Source organism: Perca fluviatilis, chromosome 24 (genome assembly GCF_010015445.1).
Source record: "Perca fluviatilis chromosome 24, GENO_Pfluv_1.0, whole genome shotgun sequence".
NCBI classification, from domain to species: Eukaryota; Metazoa; Chordata; class Actinopteri; order Perciformes; family Percidae; genus Perca; species Perca fluviatilis.
In genome coordinates this window covers 2,363,889-2,391,176 of record NC_053135.1, presented here as the reverse complement: position 1 = coordinate 2,391,176, position 27,288 = coordinate 2,363,889, and the positions used below count along the sequence as shown (strand labels likewise).

General features: G+C 41.5%; 1 protein-coding gene across 4 annotated transcripts; it reads left to right on the top strand.

Moving 5' to 3' along the window:
- Window positions 1–26,854, top strand: LOC120554741 (receptor-type tyrosine-protein phosphatase-like N). 4 transcript variants are annotated; one of them, XM_039793761.1, is made up of 23 exons: window positions 1–270; window positions 6,612–6,662; window positions 10,461–10,571; window positions 10,682–10,781; window positions 10,906–11,071; window positions 11,540–11,996; window positions 13,024–13,167; window positions 13,388–13,422; window positions 13,633–13,820; window positions 14,858–14,944; window positions 16,056–16,135; window positions 16,280–16,344; window positions 18,473–18,685; window positions 19,822–20,115; window positions 21,005–21,152; window positions 21,271–21,344; window positions 21,593–21,670; window positions 21,954–22,073; window positions 22,552–22,718; window positions 23,861–23,914; window positions 24,540–24,604; window positions 25,441–25,514; window positions 26,746–26,817. In XM_039793761.1, exons 1-23 carry the CDS (start codon window positions 192–194, stop codon window positions 26,815–26,817), a joined length of 2,922 nt encoding a protein of 973 aa, XP_039649695.1. In that variant the 5' UTR covers window positions 1–191. The 4 variants fall into 4 exon arrangements, with proteins under 4 accessions (XP_039649695.1, XP_039649696.1, XP_039649694.1 ...); XM_039793762.1 differs by having other exon boundaries at window positions 2–270; window positions 11,537–11,996; window positions 19,837–20,115; XM_039793760.1 differs by having other exon boundaries at window positions 7–270; window positions 11,537–11,996; window positions 26,746–26,854.
- The last annotated feature ends 434 nt before the right edge of the window (window positions 26,855–27,288 follow it).

Below are 27,288 nucleotides of genomic sequence, written 5' to 3'. Positions count from 1 at the left end.
ACCCCCCCTCTCTCTCTCCCTCTCTCTCTCTCTCTCTCTCTCTCTCTCTACACACACACTCATGCTCACACATTTCCTCTCCATCAGAACCGTGCAGCAGCCTCAGAGATGGAGAGCTGCTAGAAGTGCCTCAGTCTCCGCAGCAGCAGCGGCCGCTCTCCCTCGTCGTTCCGGTGGATGTTGGATGTACCATGAGGTCTTCGCGGCTCTGGGCAGCTCTGTGCCTCCTCCTCACGGCCTCCTGCCGTCTCTGCGCGGCCGGCCGACATGGTAAGACGCATCAGATATCAGGTGTGATCTAACAGCGATGGAGACGGATGCACTTCCCTTTTTAATGAACTCGCTGCATCCATCCGGGCGGCAGGCAGGGCGGCGCGTAAATCACGACTTCCCCCGTGACAAGTCCTTTTTGCAGTTTATACTTAGCAGCGAGTTTAGAGTGACCTCGTATCACTTTATGTTGCTGTGTTTATCGTTATAAAAGGATGTTATAGAATCTACAGTTTCTCCTATGATATTGTAGTTGTATTTCTCTTAATTATGCAGCAGGATTTGTGGAAATTAAGGCTTTAAATTGCTCGATCGTCCCATGTGTTCCGTACTAAACTCGAGTGTTAACTAAATAATATAGGGGATTATTTGGCTGTAATAATCCCAGTCTGTGGATATTTATATAAAACTAAGTTTTATTATGGCGTAGTGCATATACAGATCAATCTAAGCTGCCTGACTTCATCTTATATGTGTTGCATTTCCTGCTCTCCTCGGCTCATCTGCCTCCGATCTGTGTACACCAGCGCTAAATTGCGTCACTGACGCAAATGCTATGACCGTGGGTCAGCTCGGATGTTTTGTTGTTGAGTCTGTAACGACAACAACAAGCAAACAGCAGAAGAGACAGGGAGAGGGAGAGATCATAAATAAGAGACAGAGAGAGAGAAATGCTTTGATTTGTTTGGAGCCTGTATGTAGCCAATATATGATCACATAATAGAAAGTTATCTAATAAAATATTTACCCAATGAACAGTGGACACTGTTAGAAAAATCCGTTGAAATACAGGCTTATATACTGTGTTAATGACACCGAAGTTATGACTCATAACTCCTCTGCTCACACTTACAACAAGGGCTTCCTGTTTAAACACAGTATAGTGTTTCAGCACCACGGACATCAAACAATGAGTTTTTCAGCACCACAGACAGCGAACACTCTAATAGAACAGTGAAGGGCACGTTCAATCTCAAAACAGTGTGAACCGTTTTGCTACGGTTTCCTGGTTGAACGATACGTTTCTGAACGGTGTAAAACGGTTTCTCTCGTTTTGTGGGTGTGTCTCTTGTTTATTAACTGTGTTACATGTGATACCCAATCAGCAGAGGCGTGTATGTAAACTGGAGGTTAAAAAAAGGCACAAAAGTGTGTTCAGCACACCCCTCTTTCAGTTTAAAAAAACGTGTTGCTACTTTTTTTCGGGGCTTAACATGGCCTGAGTGTTTCAGCACCATGGACAGCTAGCAGTCACTGCAAATAGCGGACATTCTGAGTGTTTCAGAACCACGGACAGCGATCAGTCACTGCGAATAGCGAACAGTCTGAATGTTTCAGCACCACAGACAGCGATCAGTCACTGCGAATAGCGAACATTCTGAGTGTTTCAGCACCACAGACAGCGATCAGTCACTGCGAATAGCGAACAGTCTGAGTGCTTCAGCACCACCGACAGCGATCAGTCACTGCGAATAGCGAACATTCTGAGTGTTTCAGCACCACGGACAGTGATCAGTCACTGCGAATAGCGAACAGTCTGAATGTTTCAGCACCACAGACAGCGATCAGTCACTGCGAATAGTGAACAGTCTGTGTTTCAGCACCACGGACAGCGATGAGTCACGGCGAATAGCGAAAAGTGTGAGTGTTTCAGCAACATGGACAGCGATCAGACACTGCGAATAGTGAACAGTCTGAATGTTTCAGCACCATGGACAGCGATCAGTCACTGCGAACAGCTAGCAGTCTGAGTGTTTCAGCACCACAGACAGCGATCAGTCACTGCGAATAGCGAACATTCTGAGTGTTTCAGCACCACGGACAGCGATCAGTCACTGCGAATAGCGAACATTCTGAGTGTTTCAGCACCACGGACAGCGATCAGTCACTGCGAATAGCGAACAGTCTGAATGGCTCTCTGCTGAACAGCAGAGACTTCAGGCGCTGACACACCAACCCCATTATCTGTCGTCAGACAGTCTGGCGAAGTTGGTGACTCGAGTCTGTTCGGTGTGTTCTGTGCCGTCGTCAGTCGGAGGAGCCGTCGGCTTCCATTTTGGCCGATTCAACTTGTTGAACTAAAGGACCAATCTGATTGGTGGAGTGCTAGCCCTTGACTAGCGAATCAGTAATTCTTCCACAAGAAGAAGCCAGAGAGCTGACAACGCCAGTATCTTCTTATTACTAGCCATGGTAGTTTCTTTCTTCTTCTTGACTACGATCAACACTCTCTGATGAAAACACTGACTGACGACAGCGTGCTCTGTACTCTGTGTTTACTAGGAGATGTTCCGTCATTTCCGGTTTTCATTTTTTGGTCGACAATACAGATTAGCGCCGCCTGCTGCACGCGCAGAACGTACGCTCAAATGGGCGTCGCTTCGGTGTGTTTCGAGGCACTTTTTTGACCTCGGGGAGCCGACCGATCAGTCCGACGGCCTTTTCTGCCGTCAGCCGTCAGGTTGGTGTGTCAGAGCCTTTAAATCCCCTTTTATCCCACCGGTTGAATGTTTCATCTGTAGCCTAAATATAATTTAAAAAGGAAAAACATTTTTAGTGAGACAGCAGCAGAAGACGATTGTGATTGGTTCAAAGGAATGCAAACAACCCAGAGTGTTTTTTTCTCCTATCACAGAATGCATCTGTGGTGTGGCCAGACCTTTACTCCACAGCGCTGTGAAGACAGAGGCAATGCAGACTAGTATTTCTGTTTTTAAGGCACAGTGGAAGAAGATAAATTACCTTTTGGTGTGTGTGGTTTTTTTTGTGGTTCGCTGACAAGAAGAAAAATACAGAATATCGGCAGACATATCCTTGAAATACTGCGTGTAGAGAGCTCCAGTCAGAGTGATTAGTGTGAGCCGGTATAAAGTTAAAGGTTGACTGAGGTGAGGAGGGTTACAGCCTTGCTGCCTCTGCTGCCACTCTGCCACACCATGCAGGTTGTATTGAGCTCCGTCCTGGCTGACTCATTCCACCTTAAATATCCTCCGTCAGCCCAGCAGACCAGAGGACGAGCTCACTCTCACACAGCAGCCACCATAGATGCCAGCAGCACCATTATGAAAATGACACTGGCAGATAATGGACGATAAAAGCAAAGGCACAGAGACACTGATGATGATGATGGGAGGCTGGAGTTCATGATGAGTCATTCTGATTTTTTTAATATAACCTTTTCCACATGAAGCACATTGGACCAATATTGGTCTGTTTTTTTTAATGCTGTCAGCAGTCACCAACATTGCTGAAGAAAACCTGAAAACTGAAGTGGTATTCTTTCCACATTGGGTTTATTTGTTATAGTTGTTGATCTCAAATTTCTTCAGATCTTCATTTAGACGCCAAATCTATTCCCATGCTTTATCTGCCCCAGAGTTATGATTTGAGTCATCCTGCTAACCTTAAAGACACTGCAGCTCCTTGTTTTCTTTTAGTGTTGCGACGAGAGCTCATGTCTAAAAGACCAGTTTGAGATTTTCTGACCAGCCACCTGAATGTTTAAGCTTTGGTTAAGTTTAGGGAACTGAAAGTCTCCGGGTAAGGTTAGGGAAAGCTTGTGGTAAGGATTAAAAGAAACCAATGTTGACTGCTACTCTGAGATGAGATGTAAACTCCAGCTTCCTGTACCAAAGTCGGACACGTTTGGTTTTGTGGCTCGATAAAGTCAGGATTATTTGCACGGCCACAAGAGGTCACGCTTATTTACTATGGCAAATGCCTTATCAAAGTAACATAATGCCGCCTAGACTATGTTTTTTTAATCAAAATATTAGATTATAAACTTTTTTTAAATCCTCTCCAGATTTATATTCCTTCGCTTTTATGAGCTGATGTTCTGCTCTTTGGTTTGAGTTGCAGCCTTGAGTAACTGAAGTCTGAACAGGACGTGATGATGGGATTGATTTATGTGAAACCTTCAAAATGGCTTCTAATGTCTCCTATTAGAAACGATGTGAGGACACAGAGTTGTGCTTTAATTCTGTTGGCTGTGATCCTGCTCAGACAGAGCCACACCTTCTCATAAAACAAAATGGAGCTGGTGCTGTACGTAACCTCAGACAGTGACTCTCCACAGCACCGACTCTCTCTCTCTCTCTCTCTCTGATTAGTTCTAGCTGGAGAAAGACGTTTGTGATTGAAGTAGGGAGAGAAAAGCTGGAGGAGTTTCCCCTGAGAAACGTAAAGACCTGCTGCTGGCTGAAACCACAGACCACTGGCTCTGAGTCCAGCCATTTTCATGGGATTCTGGTGAAATTGAATCAAACAGTAGAGCTTATTGCTGAGTGTGTTCTTATGACTCTGTGTATTAAAAAGCTTTTCACTGCTGCTAAATCAACTTGACGGCAGAAATCTCTTTCTGACTGATTCAGTTTGGTTTTCAGAATGAGGCTTTAAGTCTTATTTTCTTAAAACAAGTGGAAAAGAATATTCTAATTTGTGTGTAGAGCTGCAACTAACGATTATTTTCATTGTCGATTAATCTGTTGATTATTTTCTGGATTAATGGATTAGTTGTTTGGTCTCTAAAATGTCTGAAAATGGTGCAAAAAGGTCAATTAGTGTTTCCCAAAGTCCCAAGATGACGTCCTCAAGTGTCTTGTTTTGTCCACAACTCAAAGATATTCAGTTCACTGTCACAGAGGAGAGAAGACACTAGAACAATATTCACATTTAACACACTGACATCAGAGAATTGTTTACTGCTTTTTCATAAAACATTACTCAAACTAGTTGCCAATTAATTTAATAGTTGACAACTAATCGATTAATCTTTGCGACTTCACTTCTGTGTAATACAAAGTTTCCTTTCTCTGTCACTGACTATTTTTTGCATAATGAGTACTTTTACTTTTGCCACAGCAAATCAGTCTTCTCATTAGATTCTCAATCACGCTGAAATTTCTCCTAATTATCTGTTAATGTTGGGTATTAGAGGAGCTGATTGAGTGTGGTGTTAGTGGCAACAGTGATGGACAGTCACAGGACGAGTTTAACAAGATGATGATCTCCTAGAAACAGACATTCGAAGAGAGATGAAGAGAGAGGACAGGGTCGGAGAGATAAGATGGGAGAGGTGTGTGGGTGGAGGAGAGAGGACAGAGCAGAGATTAGTCATCATGTGGAGTTTGGACCGAGGGGGTGGCGGGCGGGCAGATGGATGGATGGAAGGAGAATCTCTTCGCTCTATGTTTAGCAGCATCTCCGTTTCCCTCCTTTAATGGAGATTCCCTCTCTGGTATCTGCCGCTGCATTGGCAGTCATGTCGTTGATGCTCTGTCTGACTTTTTATAGATTTCAGGTAGAAGAAAAAACACAGATTTGGTTGGCCGAAAGCATCAGGAGAAGCTTTAGCAGAGAAGAAAATCCTGTCACCAAAAACTGAGGTTTACCTGAAAGATGTTCTGGTTTACTCACATCGAAAGTCTTATTTTTTTGTCTGCAATTGAGTCCGTTTTTAGTTATTTCCATTTTAATTATTGTTTCCACGCTTTTCTTTGTGCTCTTATAGGAGAAAATGACTTAATAAGAGGAGATATTTTGCAGTTAATGTGTTTGCTCTGCTGCACCCTTTGTCCCCGCCAAAATTAGTGATGTCACAGTGCCACTTTTGAGGACTCTGACATCACAAGAGAGTGGAAACGGTAATTAAAATGGGAGTGAAAGTCTCTTCAAACAGCTGAAATGAAATTAAGTGGCGTGTGTTTGTGCAGGTTGTATTTCTGGACGAGGTGTTCTTCCTTAACTGGCGTGAATAATACACCCGGATTACATAAATCCTTAATGAAAACACAGAGCAAACAGACGTGAATAAACAGAACGGAGCGAGCGGCTTTACATCTGCTGCCCTTTACTGCCTCGAAACAGATTAAGGTCTGGAAAAAAGGTCAACTCTAACACTTGTGTATATTCTTATCACTTAGCAACACAAAATGTATGTCCTATGCAGCTGTCTGCTCTGGTTGGAGTTACCTAAACTCATTCCTGTCCATATTTGTATCCCAAGAAATTGCATCTATTATTTGCTTTTAATCTGACAAAGTAGTGTTAAAATGCCTTGAAACTAATTCTGCACACTCATTAATCACTCTTTTACCACCACATTTTTTGTTAGGTCATTACCAGACCTAGCAAAAAATTGTGTTTTATTTATTTCTAGTCAAATAATGATACATTTAGCTGTGAAATTCAGGCAGAAAATGTGCAAAAGATTGGTGTTAAAGGATGCTGGTTAGCTGGATACATTTCTAGGAACACTGGTTGTTTTTCGGTGAGTTAGCAGCTTCTTTTTTTAATGAATGTTTCTCAGTGTGAATTCATCTTTCTGTATTTGTCTGCAGGTTGTTTGTTTGAAAAGAATCTCTGTCCGAGAGATCAGCTGTGCAACGACGGTGAGTATTCAAGCTTTACTTTTCCGTCACAAACGGTCTCGTCCAGAGTTTGACCTGCTGTACCTGTTGTTGCATTCTACGCTGCGTGTCTTAATGTAAAACATCTCAAAATGGCGGCTGTAAGAATGACTCTGGCTGCATTCAGAGCATAAAGAGGAACCAGAACAGGGTGAAACCTTGTTGCGATCACATGTTGAAATATTAGAGCAGCCACACACAAACTAACATTTATTATGAGCATATAAAACTCTATTCTGATTGGCCGAAGGGCGTTCATTACTCCCACATCAGTGCTCAGCTTTGATGTAGCATCTCCATCAACATTTTAAACAAATCCTCACAGCTGAAGCCTGCTGTGTACAAGGATACAGATTCATGCAGAGCACTTCTTCAAACAAACTGCCTCTACCCTGCACAACATCAGACAGAAAATGAAATTAACATATCAAATATTTATATTAGGCCAACATTTAAAAATTCTGGTCTTAATATCACAGATATAATAGACAGGAAAACAAAGATAAAACAAATCTTCATTCCTCTTTTCCAGTCTAGAGAAACACCATATTTACAGGGACAAAGACACGTTTATCAGTATGAAGAGTGAGAAAACACGGAAAACGTTTTAGTTTTACTTGCTGGTTTTTCACTTCTGACAAACAGTGAACGAAAAACCTCAACAGCAACAAGTGGATTCCAAAATAAATGTACCGGTTACTCTTCATAGTCGACAGACGTCAACGGATACAGTTTTATGTGGAAAGGTCAATCTGAAAGCAACAAGAATGAAAGAAGAAAGAAGGAGAAATCTAAACATATCTTTTATAATCCATAATCCATCACGTATTCATGAAGCCAAATTAAAACTTCTCAGATATCATCCTCTGGGGTGGCTGACGTGTACACTTTCTTCCCCTCACGGAAGCTCTTATTCACAGTACTCTGAATGCAGCGTGACGAGAATAGTAAATGGACCAATAGTGAGCACTCCCAGCAGGCTCTGGTTGCAGCAACACGCTTCAGGAAGCTGTGACGTGTCTCCTGTCCATCAAACAGTCGGGGGCTGGTTAGCCGTCACGGCTCAGCCTGCTTCCTTCCTGCTGGCTCAAACATGGTTAGGATGTCATTACAGAAGCGTGCATGCGCGTGAGCGTACACCTGTGTGTCTCAGCCTTCAGAGGCAGCTGAATTATTGATGGCGGCATGTTTCTGTGTCCACCTAGAGGATGTTATGTTCCCTGTTTCCAGAGACTGGAACATTTAGGGAACATAAGCAGCATTCATTGTGAGATCTCACGCCGTGTGTTTGATGATGCTTTGAGGAAGCGCAAGTGCAATGAAAGAGCGAGAGTGTGTGTAAAAAGGCAGAGAGAGTAACAGGTTGCATTGCGAACAATGCATTTCATAGCCTGAAACATCTCTATTCTGTTTTAAACCTCTGGCGTATTTGAGTAAAATTTATTTAATTCCAGACTGCATTCAAAAAATGACTCATTTTGTTTTCCTTAAACATCTGTAATCTTAAATATTTGAGTAAAATCTATTTGATTCCAGGCTGCACTAAACTGAATCAATTAAATTTGTGTTAAAAATAATGTTGGGCAAAATAAATACATTCCAGACTGCATTAACAAAACTACATATTTAGTGTCCTTAAACATCTAATCTGTTAAACCTTTAGAACATTAGAGTAGAGTGCATTTTATTCAAGGTGATCCCGTTTGTGCACTTAAACATTTTTAATCTGTGTTGAACCTGAAATGCTTGAGTAAAATAAATATATTCCAGACTGCATTGAACAAACAACCCATTTTGTTTCTTTAAAGATCTGAAACCTGTCATCTAATTAATCAACAGAAATTTAAATTCAGCAGACGTAGCCTAACTACTAAATGTAAGGGTGTGTTAAGTCGGAGCCGTCATTTGAGCGTTGGAGTGTGTGTGTATGTGTGTGTGTGTGTGTGTGGTGAGTGTGTGTGTGAGTGAGACAGTGATGTGTTTGTGTTTGCCCTGAAATAAGTTTGTCTCTGATATTCGTCACACTGCCAGAAAGGTGAAAAATGAAGATAGGGAGTGAAAGAGAAAAAAGAGAGAGAGAGTGCAACATAAACAAGGTCTCCCTCCGTCAGCCGCTCTCCGCCAGTCGCAGCTCGTCCTGGCCGTCTCTATGACAACAGTGACATCACTTGCCTGACGACGTGTGTGTGTGTGCGCGTGTGTGTTTGATTAGAGGTGGAGGGAGACAGAGGGGATGACTCACCACGGCCCACACACACTCTGCTTCACTATGTGTGTGTACATGTGTGAAGTTGAGTGTGTATTTGCAGGCTTGTTCATGTATTGGTACTCAATTGCCTGGTGTGTGTGTGTGTGTGTGTGTGTGTGTGTGTGTGTGTGTGTGTGTGTGTGTGTATTTGCATACACTATATTGTGTGTACATGTGTGCCTTTGTCTGTGTGTTATGTGTGCCTGTGTATGTGGTTTATTATGTGTGTCTACTTACTTATTAGTACATGACGGCCATATTCATGTACATCTTTGTTGTATATTCCTTGTTCCTTCGGTGAACGTCAGCTCTGTGTTGGTTTGAGTAAAATAATTGAGCTGCTGTGTTGATGGAAAAAGAGAATTCTTCTGGTTATAAAAGAGGTTTTTTGGTAGATATGTAAATGCTTTTTTTGCTTTTGTTTAAGTCTGTGTCTACCCTGCGTTATATTTGGGCAGCAGTTTCAGACTCAGGTGGACTGAGGTGGGCTCGTATGTTTTCACCTACAGAGATGCTAAGCTGCGTTGGCTTTTCATAGCAGTTCAAGGACCAGTTTACCAAACTTCACCGTTCCCAGCCTTTTTTTCCTTTTTCTTGTGAAGCAATGAGGCCTGAGGATGTAAATCTATCTAAGTATTTAATAGCAAAGATTAGAAAAGGAATACACATATTTTCTGTAGTAGAGATGTTTTGTGTTGTTGCTGATCTTATTGGAACCCCTCTGATTTATCTTGTGTGTTCCCGACCCCCCCTACTGGTAAATAGCAAAGCAGATAGTTTTGGTTTTATTTGGCCGAGTGTTGAATTTTTGTTGATTTTGAGACAGAAATGTCACAGACAGATATTCTCAAAACCTGTGCAGATAAAACCTGAACTATCTTCATGGATGTATAAGTGACAAAGTCAGATTTATAATCCCACAGATGGTTGCTGTTTCAGCGGGGGGGAAAAAAGAGTTGAAACTTAGTTCACTTTCGGCGCAATGCAGATGTCATCCAGATAAAATAAATGTATACATGTGAACCATGTACAGTGCTATACTATTACTTATTTTTTAGACTCCATTATGACCTACTATGACTTGGCAAATAAAATCAATATTATATCATTATTGTTTTGAGCCTGCAGTTAAATGTGCAAGCGTTGGAGGAGGAAAATAATAATAATTGTGGCTGTTTAAATCTTCCAAAATATTACAATCCTGCCTTGACAGAGTATAAACTGATGTGAAGTGCCATTTTGAGTCTGATCACGCTGTTTTAACAGTGAGGGATCATTTGGGAACTGAAAGCCAGTTGTTTTATTTAACAGGAGGAGCAGAGGGAGAGGATTTCCTGAAACATTATGCGGCGTCTTAATTGGATGTTTAGTTTACATCTACTCCTGCAGAATAAGGTCACTATTTTTTCAGAAAGTGACAGTTTAAAGTCTCTTTTTTGTTGTTGTAGGATTCTTAAAATTCTCATCAGCTTCTAAATGTGAGCCAATGACCTGTCCTCAGAAACTGACCTGTTGGCTCTCATCCTGTGCAGACGGTTTGTTCGGACAGTGCCAGGCTCCTCGCCAGGAGCCCGTCCAGTACCAGGTGTCTGTCCCCGTCCTGCACAGACTGCAGGAAGTCCTCAAAGACCTGATGGTGCAAGGTGAGTCTCTTCTAGTGACATTTGGAGCCTTCAGGAGAATCAGGCTTTAACTTGTGCTCACCAGCGTAAGAGAGGAAAAAAAAGATATGGCTGACATTTGTGTCGCCCAGGTCTGACCTGGAAAGACGACGTCACCCAGGCGATCATCGGCCGAGAGTTGAGCCGCGTCCCCACGGTCGGCTCCAAACCTCATGAGAAGTCGCCAAACCAGTAAGAAAACTGACCGCATCCGTCCGGCACACAACACAAACCAGCAGGAAGGAGCATGTTGACAAATCAGTGATGAAGTACAACACGAAAAAACTTTTAAGATTTAGAACCATCTTTTCCCCAGGTTGTCCAGACTGTCGGGCCCCACTCAGCGGAGGGTCCAGGGCCCAAAGGATCCAGCTGACCCTGAGATGATGCAGCAGTACGGACAGGACTACATGATCCTGGACCCGTCCCGGTCCGCCGTCCACATGCAGACGCCCCTGCTGGACCCTTACACCTACAACCAGGTGGGAAACTACTCCCTGAATATCTCTCTGTGATCATATATCACAGTACCAGGTGTTTTATTTCCAATTAAGCTCACCCATATTGCAACTGCATCCAAAAGTTTATCATTTTTATTAAAATGCCTCAAATTCTGACTATTAAATCATTTTGTCATGGGTAATACATTATTCACATTTTATTTATCATAGAACTTTGGCACACGTGTTAAATCAAAAGACAATAGACAATGACAGAGGGTTTGTTTTGTAACGATTTACAGAATTTAAAAAGGTTTTTAAAGCATCTTAAATCAAATATACCTGCAGCTATCCTGATTATAAACATAACTATGCAACTGTATGGAGCTTTTTGCACTTCTGTCAAGGCATAACATGTCAGAGGTGTGTGTTTCTCAGATTGTCGTGGATTTATTCCGGCCCATAGTGGTAGAAAACCTCCCGTGTGTTGTGTGTGTGTTGTTGCAGCAGCAGTACGGCTACCAGGAGGAGGAGGAGCGCTCGCTCAACTCTCTGGACGATAACCCAGCCTTCCCGCTGCTCGCCACGCCCGCTCGCTCCAGATCCCGAGGAAACCCTTTGGACAGAGACAGACAGCTCCTCCAGGACCTGCTGTCCTTTTACCTCACCTCCCCTTCCTCTTCCTCTTCTTCTTCCTCTTCCTCCCCTGTGCAGTCCCTGTCCCGCCACAGAGGGGCGGTAGCAGCCGCAGCAGCTGCAGGATTTCCCTCTTCACTGTCCGCCTCTTCCTCCTCTTCCTCCTCTTTCTTCCCGGAGCTTGACTTCCCGCTGGACTACGGCGAGGACTACGTTTCCCAGGTGGCTCGGCTCAGCAAGCAGCAGCAGCAGCAGCAGCAGGAGCAGCAGGAGCAGGAGCAGGCGGTGAAGAAGGCGCAGGAAGAGTACGACGCGCTGTCCGGACTGGATGGTGAGAGAGAAGAGGAAATAAAGATAACATTCAACACGTGTGAAAAGTTCCTTTAAAGTTGAAATTTTGACAAACACGCAGTGCTGGAAAATAACTTATTATATAATAACTGTATAACTGGACTTTAGTGTTTCCATTTTCTGCTACTTTATCCTTCTACTCCACTTCATCTTCATATCAGAGGCAAATATTGTGCTTTTTACTCCACTACAATAGTTCAATACCTTTAGTTACTTTGCAGATTCAGATTCAAAATATAAAATTAAAATCGACAAATAAATGATGACCTTATTATATCAAGAAAACTATTGATCCCCTAGCCCAAGCTACCCAGTAAAATATAAAGTTATATATATATAAATCAGTTTAAACCAGCTGCAACATCAAAGTGATATAATAATATCACTTTGTGTGCGCATATTATACAATAATATAACATTATATAATAATATTATTATTATTATTGTTGGAATAGACCATTCTGCAAATTAAGTATGTTTGATACTTTAAGTACATATTGATGCTAATAATATCTGTAACATTTGAAAGCAGGACATTAACCAGTAGCAGAGTATTTCTACAGAGTAGTGTTGCTACTTTTACTTACATAAAAGATCTGAGTGCTTCTCCCACTGCATGTTTAATGTAAAATCTTTCTTTATTTTCAAACAAAAAACAACAATAAAATATAATACAAAAAAACAATAAGTGCGTTGCAACACACCAAAAGAAAAAAACTATATCAAACAATTGTTCAATTTTTTTGAAAAAGGAGTGGAGCGAAGCCAAAATCTGAATCTGCGAAGTAACCAGAGGCCTCTGAAATGTGGAGATGATGAAAAAGGAAGCTAAGTTCCAGTAAAGACTCCCGTCAGTATTTGTGTGTGTGTGTGTGTGTGTGTGTGTGTGTGTGTGTGTGTGTGTGTGTGTGTGTGTGTGTGTGTGTGTGTGTGTGTGTGTGTGTGTGTGTGTGTGTGTGTGTGTGTGTGTGTGTGTGTGTGTGTGTGTGTGTGTGTGTGTTCTTCAGAGCGCTCTCTGCAGAGGCTGGCTCTGCTGCTGGATCACTACGGCCTGGACGTGAAGGACTTGTCCCCCGAGCAGAAAGACGACCTGCCGGCCGCCATCAAGCAGCTGCAGCTGGACAGCTCCTACGCCCACAAACTAACCAAAGGTCAGAGGCCTCTTCGTCTAACTGTTTTCCTGTGTTGTCACAATGAGATCTGGATCTTAAAATGAGATAGAAACAAAAATGTTATGCTAATCTTAGATAACAAACCCACCTCTAGGTTTGCACTGTATTATAATATACTGTTTGTATGTGTATTGCGTCCAAATGCACATACAAAAATAATTTTTCTTGTATTCTTTATGATTTTTTTTTCCCTATTCAGAGGAATATGGGAAGAATGCTGCCACAGGAAAGAAGGTGAGCGTGTTACTTTTGTTTTTTCTTGTCTTATAAATAAGTTGTGTTATAACATCTATTCCTGAAAAAGATTTTGAAAGTAACTACAGCTGCAAAAAGTAAAATATAAAAACAAGTAGCAGAAAAGGGAAGTAGTAAGTATTTGATCCCCATGAAAAACATTTGAACCTATTCTTTAATTGAATGTCTTTATTTATCTTTATCCGTCAGGTCACAGAGGGTTCAATGGCGTATAAGATGACGGCCCCCGAGGCTCCGCCCTCCACCAACAAGCCCCCCAAACCTGGAGGAGCCCCGAAAGACTCGACCCCCGCTGTCGCAGCCAACAGGGACAATCCGAGGAAAGGCGAAGTGGCGGCCCAGGCCGAGGAGTACGGCTACATCGTCACCAATCAGAGGTAGCCTAGCGTACGCTCGCTGCCTCTACCAATCACAAGACTTGATGTGTGTGAATGATTGGGCTTTCAAGTTGTGGATGTTGTTCCGTTGTCTTCATGTTGTGAGTTCTTTTTGTGTGTGTGTGGAGAAGAGTTGGCGCTGGAAGGAGTGCATTTATAAAGTTACAGAAGCCTCTGAAGTTACAAAAGTAAAAGTACCCACGAAGAGACGTTTCTGCTGTCAGATGAGCTGAAAAGAGAAAGGAAACAAATCGGAGAGGAAGGAGAAAGAACTAAAAGGAGAGGAGGGTTGGAAAGAAAGAGTGACAGCAAAACGACTGAAAGTAGGAAAGAGGAAAAGAAAGTAAAAGGAAGAAATTAGGGAAAGATAAGAGAGCAAAAAGAAAATAAAATATAGAAACAAAGGAAAATAAGTAAAAGGAAGGAAAGGAGGAAAGTGAGAAAGAAGTAGTAATGAAAGTAAGCAGAGGGAAGACAAGGAAAGGAGAAAGAAAAAGAACGGAAGGAACAAAATCGGGAAGAAATGAGTTCAGATGAAATGAAGGAAGCAAGAAAATAATGAAGGGGATGAGAGAAACAGGAAAGAATGCGTGATGGAAAGAAAGAAGAAGATAATGGCAGAACGGTGGGGAAATTAAAAAAGAGGGAAGCAAAGGTTAAGGAATGGGGGGGGTTACAGATGTTCGCAAGGGAAAGGAAGGAGGAAACAAAGAAAAAGAGAAGGAGGAAGGACAGAAAGGAAAACCAAATAATGATGGTAAAGACAGACACAAGGAGGACAGAAGGAAGGGAAGTTATCAGTGATGGTGGAGAAACACTAGAAAGTCTTAAAATAAATAAATACTAGAACCTTCACTGTAACTGGCACTCCGATGAGCCCCTGAGGGTGTGTGTGTGTATGTGTGTGTGTGTGTGTGTGTGTGTACATGTGTGTTTACGTGTGTGTGTGTGTGTGTGTGTGTGTGTGTGTGTGTGTGTGTGTGTGTGTGTGTGTGTGTGTGTGTCTGTCTGTGTGTCTGTGTGTTTTGTCGCTGCAGCCCCCTTGTACTGAACGACGGTGTGCGAGTGCTGCAGCTGCTGTCGGAGAGGATTGGCCTCTCCACCGGCTCCTTCATCAACATCAGGTAGGAGCGGGGGCACGGCGGTCATGAACCCTCCCTTTAACCCCCCCCCCGCCTGCTGGCCTGATGCCTTTGGATCCTCCGTATGTGAACTCATTTCCCGGGTTGCTTGTCTGTTATTTCATGGGATTACCCTAAACCTTGGCCCAAATCTCAACGCTGAGAGACAGGTAAAACGTGGCGGAGCTGTGAAGCGTTGCGTGTCGATGTTCTAGATGTGGAAGTAATTCACTGCTTTCTTTCTGCTTATGCTTTTTCTAGCTTGCTTTCTTTCTTAATCTCTTCACCACCTACTAAAAGTGATCTGCACCAGTTATATCTGTCTGTAATTCTTCATTTAAGAGCCCATAACTTCCACAGAGTGGTTGCAAGTCTTCCTGGAGTCCACGTAAAATAATAATAAAATTAAACTGCTCAAAAATACTTAATTGAGCTGGTTGGCAAAACTTCAAAGGACACAAATATGAAATGCAACACAGGATATGTTAGTGTAAAGATTAAAAGAGAAGAGCAAGCAAATGAAATGTCACATTATCAACAAAAAAACATCAGAAAGTCAGGGAACTGATCTTTCCGAGCGTGAATTGTAAAAATAAAGATAATGCAATAAAAAAAAAAGTAATACTAAATAACTTCAAAATGAGTCATACTCTTCATGGAGCCCACATTAAATACAATAAAGTGCAGTTCATTTCAAATTCCAAAATACTTCATCCATCCCACAGGGCTTAATTAGAAGCAAGTTGGTTTGCAAACTTGAAAAACAAACAATTTACTCCCAAATGTAAAATATTACCAAAAAATTTAACAAAGGTTGGCAATTCATTTTCTGTTTTCTGTGAATCGATTAATGATTTCAGCTGTACTTGTAAATACTGTTCGATAGTTTAATCTTTAACAACATATAATCATTTATTTGTACGTAGTGCAGTTAAAATGACAATATTTCCCTCTGAAATGTAGTGGAGTAGAAAGTGGTATGAAAATTTAAAGGACTCAAGTAAAGTACAAGTACCTCAAATGTGTAGTGTCGCTTGAGTAAATGTACTTAGTTACTTGGCAGCTCTGTGTGTAACTCCCGTTGGGATCTGCTTTTGTGTTTGGTCCTCTGCAGCGTTGTGGGACCTGCGATCACCTTCAGGATCAGACCCAACTCCAAGAACCTGACGGCTGCAGATGTGGCAGAGAAAGCCAGTACGTCACCTCAGTGATTACTACTACTACTACTACTTCAGTACACTGCTTCAAATACTGTCACCCAGAGAGAAAGCTGCAGGCATATTTTAATGTGTCTCTCAAATATTGTCTAGGTATTATTTTAACGCTTTCTCCCTGCAGTTGCAGAGAAGAACTTCCTGGAGTCTGAGACGGGCCTGAAGGTGCTGCAGAGCGGCGTGGGAGAGGTGGGTGCTTGTGTGTGACACCTGAAAAGTTGTCAGAGGCAAAAAGAAAGGCAGCACAGAGGGTTTCATGTGAAAGGTGGAGGAGAAGAGAGGGATAAAGACAAAATGAGATCAAGTTACGATGGGATTAATGCAAGGATAACGTGGAGGAAATGAGGGAGAAGAGTCTTTACATGAGAAAAAGTAGTAATACTACTGTATAAAACATACTCTGTTACAAGTCAAATTCCTTAAAGTAAAAGTACAAAATAATTAGCATCAAAATATACTTATGTTACCAAAAGTTAAAGCACTCATTCTGCAGAATAATATGTGAGTTTGTCACTGAAATGTTGCAGCTGGTAAAGGTGGAGCTCATTCTAATGACTTTATATACTGCTTGGTTGTTCAATCTTTAATAACACATTATCCTTTATTAGTTGATTATATTTTGTGTTAATAATCTGACTCTGTAAAGTCACTAAAGCTTTTAAAATGAATGTAGTGGAGAAAAAAGTACAATAAGTGCCTACAAAATGTAGCGGAGTAGAAGTATAAAGAAACATAAAATGGAAATACCTTATACTTGAGTAAATGTACTTTGTTACTTACTATAAAATACTTAAATGCAACAAGAACATGATCTGGGAAGGCAATCTTCATTTAGACTTGTACAAAAGAACATTTATTTTGAAAGTCAGTCCGGAAGTTCAGTTTGCTTACAGTCAGTCTAACTTGATATTTCGGCGCTGGGTCCATGCAGTGCAGTAGGAGGTCAGGAAAGCTGCTCTGCATCGTGCGTTTGGTGAGTGAAAACATACAAATCAACTCATTAACAAGTTATTAGTATTACATCAATGCAGAGTTTATTAATCAAGCAGGTCGGCCTGATGTTATTAATTCATATTTATGTCACTTTATGTTTTTGATGACTTGTATCCCACGAAAACAGTCTAATATTCTGTTAAAGATTACTTAATAATCACTTTATAGTGACATGTATCCACTCAAAGTTCTTATGTTTTCTTAATTCTGTTCAGGATCAAGTGACATTAATGTGCTTTTGATTATGTATGCTTTTTGATTCATATTCCTGAAATAAACTTAATATTATCAGGCCATTGTGTTTGTACTCAGTAGCCAGTTCAGGTAGTATTTTTTTTTTATTTATATAATAATAATCATTTTATCATCATAACTATAACTATATCGATACTTGTAATGTATCCGAAGCTATTATTAGTGAGTTTTACTGCAGGTATTTTATTTCCTATATTACCTAAACACAAAAGCATTAATGATACTTGTTATGATGTCCTTCTAAAGTGAAGTTGTAACTGCTGTTGTACAACTTGTAGACATTTTAAGGCAAGTTTCATTTGTTTTATGGCCTTTTTTAAGGATTTATTTCTTGTTTAAGGAGCAGTGATAAATTAACTGGCTTATAGCTCCATAAATTAAAGAGAAGAGAGGAAAACTTGACTAGTGATGAAATACAAGTCTCAGTGGAGCTTCTTCTAAAAACGTGAAGCAGTAAACCGCTGTCAACCACATGTAGCCTGGTCATCCATTTTCTTTTTTTCCCTCTGCTTCACACACACTGATCCCCATCGGGGCCCCTTTATAATAGCAGGTGAAGTACCCTTTCTACCCCCCCAGCTCCAACTTTAATGTCTTTCAGATATAACACACACACACACACACACACACACACCGAGAGAGCGCCTCACATTCCTGAGGCCCACGAAGAGGAAGGAGGAGGTCTGAAAGGTCAACAGAGACAATTCTACCAAGGAGAAGAGAGAGGAGGAGAAAAGAGAATGGAGGGAGAAAGGATGATGAAAAGGAGGGGAGAGAAAGTGTGGGGGTGACACAGAAGATGAAAGGATGAGAGAAAAATGGTAGAAAGGGAGGAGAGGAGGAGAAATGAAATAGAGAGAGAGTGTGGAGAGGAGGAAAGAAAAGGAGAGGAAGATGAAAGCAGAGTTTTGTCCCCGGTTCCTGCTGAGATGAATGGGAAGAAATAAAAGAAAGAGATTCCCGCTCACACTTCTTTTTACCCAACCTGTTTCCCCCTCATTAGTTCATGCTTGAATATGTTCTTCATTTTCCTTTCCTCTGTCTGTCTTTCCTTCTCTCCGTGCCACAGAGGAATGATGGGAAGTCGATGCCCCTGGCGACCCGCATCCAGCCCAGCGGCTCCCGCGCGGTCTTCGCCACGCTGGTGGCCATGGCCTGCATCGGCAGCATCCTGGTGGCGGCCATGACCGTCGCCTGCCTGCGACACCACGCCCACCGTCTGGCAGTCAAGAAGCTGGGTCTGGGACCAGAGGGGGGCACTTTCAACCACCAGGAGTACCAGGTGAGCAGAGAGCTCCAAAAACTACAAATATGTCTTCAGCTCTAAACAAAGGAAATGTTTAGTCACCCTCACAAGCTAAGACACAGTTGTAAGCCACAGCAACGTCTTGTAGTATAGATAGGGCTGGGCGATATGGAGAAAATCAAATATCATGATATTTTTGACCAAAAACCTTGATTTTTGATAAATAATCACCAGTAATGTGGATATAATGACTAAGTGGGTAAAGGCAAATAATACAACAGTTGCAACAGTCTGGTGAGTTCAGAACTTTACCCTAATGCCAAGACTACACTTTAGCCATATTATGATATCCAAAATCTAAGACGATATCTAGTCTCATATCACGATATCGATATAATATCGATATATTGCCCAGCTCTAAGTATAGAGAACAACGTTATTATGAAACTGACAAATTACAGTCAGATTACAACTTGTTAAAAAGCACAAAAGGCAAATAAAAGACAATCAATCATTTGATTTATTAGTTTAGGTTTATTTAACAATGAATAAAATGTTCTCATGCACCCAAAGGGTACAGGCGATGATATTAGGGCTGCAATTTACCATTAGTTTCATCCTTTAATCTCTGGATTATTTTCTGGATGAATGGATGAGATGTTTGGTCTCTAAAATGTCAGAAAACTGTGAAAAATGTGGATCAGTAAATACTGATCCACATTTTTCACAGTTTTACCAGAGGCCAAGATGATGTCCTCAAATGTCTTGTTCAGTCCACAACTCAAATATTTTCAGTTTACTGTGTCAGAGGAGAGAAGAAACTAGAACATATTCACATTTAACAAGCTGACATCAGAGAAGTTTTACTTTTTGTTTCATAAAAAATGACTCAAACTAAATGCATTATTTAAATAGTTGTCGATTAATGTAATAGTTTACAACCAAAAAATGTATTGATTAATCTCTGCAGCTCTAGACGATAGCTGTCCACGCTGGCGGCACTATGCAGAGCTGCAGCAAACATGATCAAACCTCAATAATTAAGAAAAAAAGAAAATGTAAGAAAAGTTATCAACAGAAGCACATTAAATGGACCTAAAACTATTCATAAAACCCATAAAAGAGCACTTTAAAGTGATAAAGCAGTGATGCATGCATACCTGGCTCACCAGGACCTGTGTCGCCAGCACATGGCGTCCAAAGGAGCCTTTGGGCGTCTGGAAGCAGCTGCCCTCGGCGCCGTGGGGGGAGCGAGCGGAGGAGGAGGTGCGGGAGCAGGAGGAGGTGCTGGCGCGGGAGTTGGAGGAGCAGCAGGAGGCGGGGGAGCCGACTCGAGGGTGAGCAGCGTGTCGTCCCAGTTCAGCGACGGAGCCCAGCCCAGTCCCAGCTCCCACAGCAGCACGCCGTCGTGGTGCGAGGAGCCGGCCCAGGCCAACATGGACATCTCCACCGGACACATGATACTGGTCGGTACCGCCCACTGGAACCCTGGGAGACACAAGTATAACCCTCCGCCTATGCTCTGACTTTCTACAGGAGTTTACCTCCTGAATTCTTTTCACATAAATCAATACATTTGGAACATTTAGTTTGCATATAATCATTTATTCAACAATATTTCAGTAACTAACGTTTCCGAGGTGACCAAACCAAACTCGCCAAAGATTTCTTTTGAGCTGCAAATCGCCAAAATGTTTATAGTAGTACCATTGGCAGTTTGGAGCTTTCAACCGCATCTTACAGCCTTTTAAAGTTTACGGTTTAAGGTTCTTAAAACAATTTTACACACAGTAAAATAAAAGTGCATTTCAGTCATTAGCTTAGTTCCAGTCCATGAAAAGTTTTGCCTCTTGTTATTTCCTTCCTTTATTTCTGTTGTATGCTTTGTGATCCATTTACGTTGCTGTATTCTTTTGTCACAATATTTTATTGCAATTATAAACATATTCCGATATTCTGCCATATATTGCAATTCATTACCTTTTTTCCAACAAATGTCTGGACCTTTCAACCGCATCTTATGTCCTTTTAAGGTTTAGGTTTTAAGTTCTTAAAAAAGTTACATGTCAGTAATTAGCTAAATTCCACTCCATGAAAATTCTGTTTTGCCTCCTCCATGTAATTTTGTCGTTCTGACTTTCAGAGAAAATATAATATAACTTTAGTAGCAAATATTACTGAGAAATTCCTAGTGATGAATGTTATTTATACAGCATAACGATGAGATAAATACTCACAACAACACATACAATCTATACAAATATTCACTTTAAAAGATTTGACAGAAGCACAGGCTTGTTGTGAGTGAACAGCGTGAGAAGGAAGAAGGATTTGACTGTGACTAACTTCCCTCAGGCCTACATGGAGGACCACCTGAGGAACAAGGACCGCCTGATGAAGGAGTGGGAGGCTCTGTGCTCCTACCAGGCCGAGCCCAGCACCGTCTCTGTGGCTCAGAGCGACGCCAACGCCAAGAAGAACCGCTGCCCTGACTCTGTCCCCTGTGAGTCTAAAGACACGCAACACGTCTCGAAATGATGCACACATCCAGAATATTAATATTCATGAATAGAAGGCGGAAAGCTGATGTTGAGGAGTTGAATGTCACTGTTGTCCTTCAGATGACCACTCGAGGGTGAAGCTGAAAGCGGAGGTCAACCCTTCACGCTCCGACTACATCAACGCCAGCACCATAGTAAGCCTGTTACTCTCTGCACTTTGTCAAACGCACCAAACACTGTGAACAAATGTCACACGGTGAAAACATTCGCTGGTCTGTTAAATATCTGAGTGAAAAACACTCTTATTTGGGTCGGATCGGGTTCTCACCTAAAGTGACCTGAACCCAATGGAGCTGTCACCATCACAGCTGGTTTCCATGTTGACTGAGACTTTGTGCTTAGCTCCAAGGTGACCTTTGACCCCCCTGCTCCCTGCCTTCAGATTGAGCACGACCCCCGGATGCCGGCCTACATCGCCACCCAAGGGCCGCTGTCACACACCATCTCCGACTTCTGGCAGGTCAGTGAGATTCATTTACAATTTAAGTTTTCAGTTTGTGACTGGAGAAGGTTCCAAACTGCTGGCAACAGTGAGGACAAACTAAAAAAAATAGCCTGCCGATGTAGAAATGAGAGGAGAGAAGCAGGCAAAGTTGAGTCTCAAGTATTTATTTAGCATTTCATTTATTTAACATGTGGGTCATGGATCTTTAAATGCTGAGTGTGTGCATGATTTTTTTTGCCTGACCTCATGTGATGTAGAAGGGATGAGCTGGAGTTAGCGGCGTGTGTTTGTTGTGTAGATGGTGTGGGAGAACGGCTGCACCGTGATTGTGATGATGACCGCTCTGGTGGAGGACGGAGAGAAGCAGTGCGACCGCTACTGGCCCGACGAGGGATCGTCCCTCTACCACATCTACGAGGTGAGATCGGGGGAGGGAGCGGGTTATAAAACACAGAGATTTCAAGTAGGGCTGGGCGATAGGGCGAAAATCAGATATCACGATATTCTTGACCAAATACCTCGATGTCGATATTGTGGCGATATTATAGGGCTGACAATTTAGATAAATAATCATGAGCACTGTGGACATAATGTCTAAGTGGGGAAAAGGTAAATAATAGAACAGCTAGAACAGTCTGGTAAGTTCAGAAAAGTACATCACTTTACTGTAATGCAGCCTTTAAAACCAGGAAAAGACACCACTTGTGTCATATCACGTTATTAAGATATCCAAAATCTAAGACGATATCTAGTCTCATATCACGATATCAATATAATATCGATATATTGCCCAGCCCTATAACACATGTTCGTTCCTCAGGAGTGTTTTAATCTTAACTAGTCGTTTTGGCGTCTAAACTTCGTTGCCAGCAGCTGTGGTTTTGATTCCCGTCCAGGTGAACCTGGTGTCGGAGCACATCTGGTGTAACGACTTCCTGGTGCGAAGCTTCTACCTGAAGAACGTGCAGACGCAGGAGACCCGGACGCTCACCCAGTTCCACTTCCTCAGCTGGCCGGCGCAGGGCATCCCCACCTCCACACGCCCGCTGCTGGACTTCCGCAGGTACCGCTGACGCCTGCATGTCAGAAAACTATGTTATAAAGACACCAACAGGACCTCGAACGCTTGTTGTGTTCACATTAGGGCTGTCAATCGATTTTTCTCAGTATTATGTTTAGACGTACACTGAAAATGATTTTCCATTTTCAAACATGTGAATGGAATCCGCCAGACATCTGAGAACGTTGAAAGGGCTTTTAGACAGAAACATATTTTTTATCAATGTGTCAAAAGAAGAAATAATTGTGTTATCACTACGGAAACCCAGACATTGGATCAACACTGGTGTTAAAAACATTTTTAAATTCTACCGAGCCCTCGATGAAGAGCCCGTATTGTTCCCTCCCCTCCACCATTAACCTCCCCCGCTGCTCCTCTGTCCCTCCTCTCCTCCCGTCCTGCGTCCTCCTCCCTGAGCGATGGAGGTCAGCGGTGGTTTCATTTTCAACATATCTGTCTGTGTCATTCTTGTGGTTTGCAGCTAGTAGTCTGAGTCCAGTTGCATAGTCACAAAAATGATCATGGACTGATGTGGCTGCAGCAGAAGGTCTATCGCCCAACTTTACCCCTTTTTTACCTCCCTTATCTATCTATCTGTCTATCTTTCTGTCTGTCTGTCTGTCTATCTATCTTTCTATCTGTCTGTCTGTCTGTCTGTCTGTCGATCTATCTGTCTATCTATCTGTCTTTCTATCTATCTATCTGTCTGTCTGTCTGTCTATCTATCTATCTATCTATCTATCTATCTTTCTGTCTGTCTGTCTATCTTTCTGTCTGTCTGTCTATCTATCTATCTTTCTATCTGTCTGTCTGTCTATCTATCTATCTTTCTATCTGTCTATCTATCTATCCATCAATCCATCTATCATGCATACTGTTTGTATGGCTAAAACAAAAAAGGTTCGGCAAATCAATCCTTCAAGTCATTTTGTCCCACATACTGTAACATTTAACAACACTGTAACAACACATAACATGACTTATGACAGAGATAATACATTTTTCTGTGATGTCTGATTGTGATAATTTACCCTAGCATCTATTTTTGGATACTAAACTACTGAAATGCTAATTAATATACCCAGAAACGTCATAGAAAAGTAACTAAATGTTCATTTTTGTGCGTGTGTGTTTACTCTCTTCAGGAAGGTGAATAAGTGCTACCGAGGACGCTCCTGCCCCATCATCGTGCACTGCAGGTAACCCTGGACTTCTCATCAGTAACAGCAGATAATGGCAGGAATGAGAAAATGTGTGCGTTATGTAAACGCCCGGGTAGCTCACCTGGTTGAGCGTGCACTAAGGCTCAGTCCTTTTATGTTATTTACATTTCTTTACAATAAGTTGTATTTTTTATTTTATTTTCCTTCTATTTAATTATTTTTTTATTTTAAACTTATTTTTTTTGCTATTTTTTTATTTATATTTTTTCATGTCTTAATTTTTACTTTGTTATTATTGTTGTTGTTTATTTTATGTCCTATTTACTTAATATTTATTATCAATATTATACTATCTCTTTATCTCTCCACGTATAGAGGTATTGACCTGTATGGAAACGGGTTTGTTGAAAATTTCAATAAACAAAACTGACAGTTTTATAAATAACTACAAAAGAAGTTTAATTTAAACTACAAATCCCGTCATGCAGTGACACACAGACACTCTGTTGCAGTTCCACATAGATCCACTTGGTGGCAGACAGAAGCAACATTTTAGCAACACACCATTATAAAAGACTTTTGACTTTTTGCAATCTAATTAATAAGTAGGAACTCATCGTTACTTGTATACATTCCAGTTTGCTTTGTGTTGTTTCCATAGTGACGGTACCGGCCGCTCTGGCACTTACATCCTGATCGACATGGTCCTCAACCGTATGGCTAAAGGTGAGCTTTATCGGGGCATTTCTGCTGCTGTTTATCACCAAAAACAACGAGGGATTTGGGCCGATCAAGTAGATTTCTGATCTACCAACTCCCCACAGTGCTCTGCTACAACCACGCTGGTGTCAGAGAAACATCAGATTATTTTTGGGTGTTTTATTGGTGTTGAAAGATGTTCACTATCAAAGGACTTGGAGAAGGATCAGGAGCCAAAAAAGCAGAAACCCTGTTGCCAGCATCTTCCCTTTGTTTTACCCACAATATCTGCATTAGTCTTATTGTTATGTATACAAAACCACTTTTAAATTAGCATAATATAAAGATAAAACTAAATGAAAGTCACCTACCCAACCATCCACCCAGCACTTCCTTAAGTTTTTGAGGATGTAGAAGTGTGTAATAAATGTGTGTGTTACCAGGGTTTTTTTCATACACAAACAAATACATAAACAGAAGAGAACAGGAACAAAAGAGAAGACAAGACCATAACAAAATAATTTACATTTTAGAGTTTGTGTTATGTGCATCATATTATAATCATTTAATAGCCTTTTGTATTTATATTAATATGGTGCTATATAGCTGAAATTCTTTAATTAAGTGCAGTAATGAAAGTTGGCTTGGTTCTTGCCCATTTTTTCTTATGAATATGAAATTTCCACAAAAAGAAATAATTGTACTGTACATCATGTTATTTTCGATCTTCTCCTAACCCAAATATAGCACCACACACACATATGTATTCCAACATTCATTTTGTTTCTTTCTGTGTGTGTGTGTGTGTGTGTGTGTGTGTGTGTGTGTGTGTGTGTGTGTGTGTGTTACCTGTTGTGGTGCAGGGGTGAAAGAGATCGACATCGCTGCGACGCTGGAGCACGTCCGAGACCAGCGGCCCGGGATGGTCCGCACCAAGGTCCGCCTCCACAAACCTAGTCTCACAGCCAGCGCTGGGGAGTAATGTCTGGCTACACCACAGATGCATTCTGGGATAGGAGAAAGAAAAAAAAAACACTCCAGGGGTGTCAAACTCAACTTCACTAAGGGCCACGCTGGAGAATGAGAATCCCATTAAGGGCCAGACATGTTTGACATGCTTTTATTCAACCGAAAAAGTCAAATACCTTTGACTGTATTATTCGTGTCTCATATGGCTTTCTCACTAACAGTTTGGTCGACATGAAGCCCTAAAAACGTTCCTTAGCCATCATAGTTTAGCAAATCAAGCAGAACAATGAATACATTTTTTACAACAACCTGTTTATGTAAACTCTCTGGTTGTGAGTCTCAAAGTTGGCAAATTCTGCTTTGAGTGTTGCATAACTGCAGTCTGAAAAAACGTTTCCTGTCCTTTTGGTTTGGCTCACATCTAGGCGGGCCAAAATGTATTGTGACCTAAACTGATAGGCGGGCCTTGAGTTCGACACATGTGCTTTAACCCAATCACAATGGTCTTGGGGATGCAGCGACGGTGGCTCTGCTAAATACTCAGGAAGGAACTTGTTTTGGTGGAACATTTGCACCCCGCAAAAGAAAACACCACATATAATATTAAATCAAGTTAAATCAAGTTAACTGTTGACACAACACAGCAACGTGAGCTATTTAAATGAGCTGATGCATGGTTAAACCTCATTGGCTCTTACCAGTGTATCTCTGTGTGTATTTGGTCGACAGCAATCCCACCAATCAGTCCCAAAACGTCCCAGTTAGAGAGGAGATGCCCTAAACCAGGGGTCACCAACCTTTTTGAAACTGAGAGCTACTTCATGGGTATTGAGTCATACGAAGGGCTACCAGTTTGATACACTCTAAAATAACAAATTTGCTCAGTTTGCCTTTAGTTATATCTGATTATTAATGATTAATGATACTCATCTATGTGAAGACACTGATCATGTTAATGATTTCTCACAATAATTATCAACAATGACTTAACAAGGTGGGAAACAGATAATATCAATATTCAATTTTCCGTTTTAGAACAGGCCTGAGGGCTACTCATGTGGTCCTTGGGGGCTACCTGGTGCCCACGGGCACCGGGTTGATGACCCCTGCCCTAAACATATTCTTTGTGGATCTTTGTCCAATTGTAAATAAAAGGCTTCCAGTCTTGTGTAATTTGGGGCTCCTCTTGTTGTTTCCAGGACCAGTTTGAGTTTGCCCTGACAGCCGTTGCTGAGGAGGTCAACGCCATCCTCAAAGCTCTGCCCCAGTGAAAGCAGTCCTGGCTGACGGACCCCCTGCCTGCCGACACCTGTCTGACCTTTCTCTATGATGATGACGATGATGATGATGAAGAAGAAGAACAACGTTGTGCTTCTCTATCTGCCCGTCAGGTGATTTCTTGAAACATAAAGGTGATGTCAAAAAAAGTTTGTGGCACAAATAGGATGCGTTCAGGGACATTCAGAGGGTTAAAAAGTATTGCATTCACAGCTAATCCGAATAAAAATGAAACCAGGAAGATAAAAGAATGTAGCAGCATGTCCCATCAGATTTCAACACATCCCTCTGGAGTTCAGGTTCATTTTGGTTTCTCTTTTTTATGCTTTTATTTTATTCTTTGATTAATTCAATTCAATTCAATTTTATTTATAGTATCAAATCATTTTAGATTAGCATCTTTTAAACTTCAACCCACATGCATGGTATCTTTTTCTTTGAGCGCTAAGTCAGTTACAAGTCTG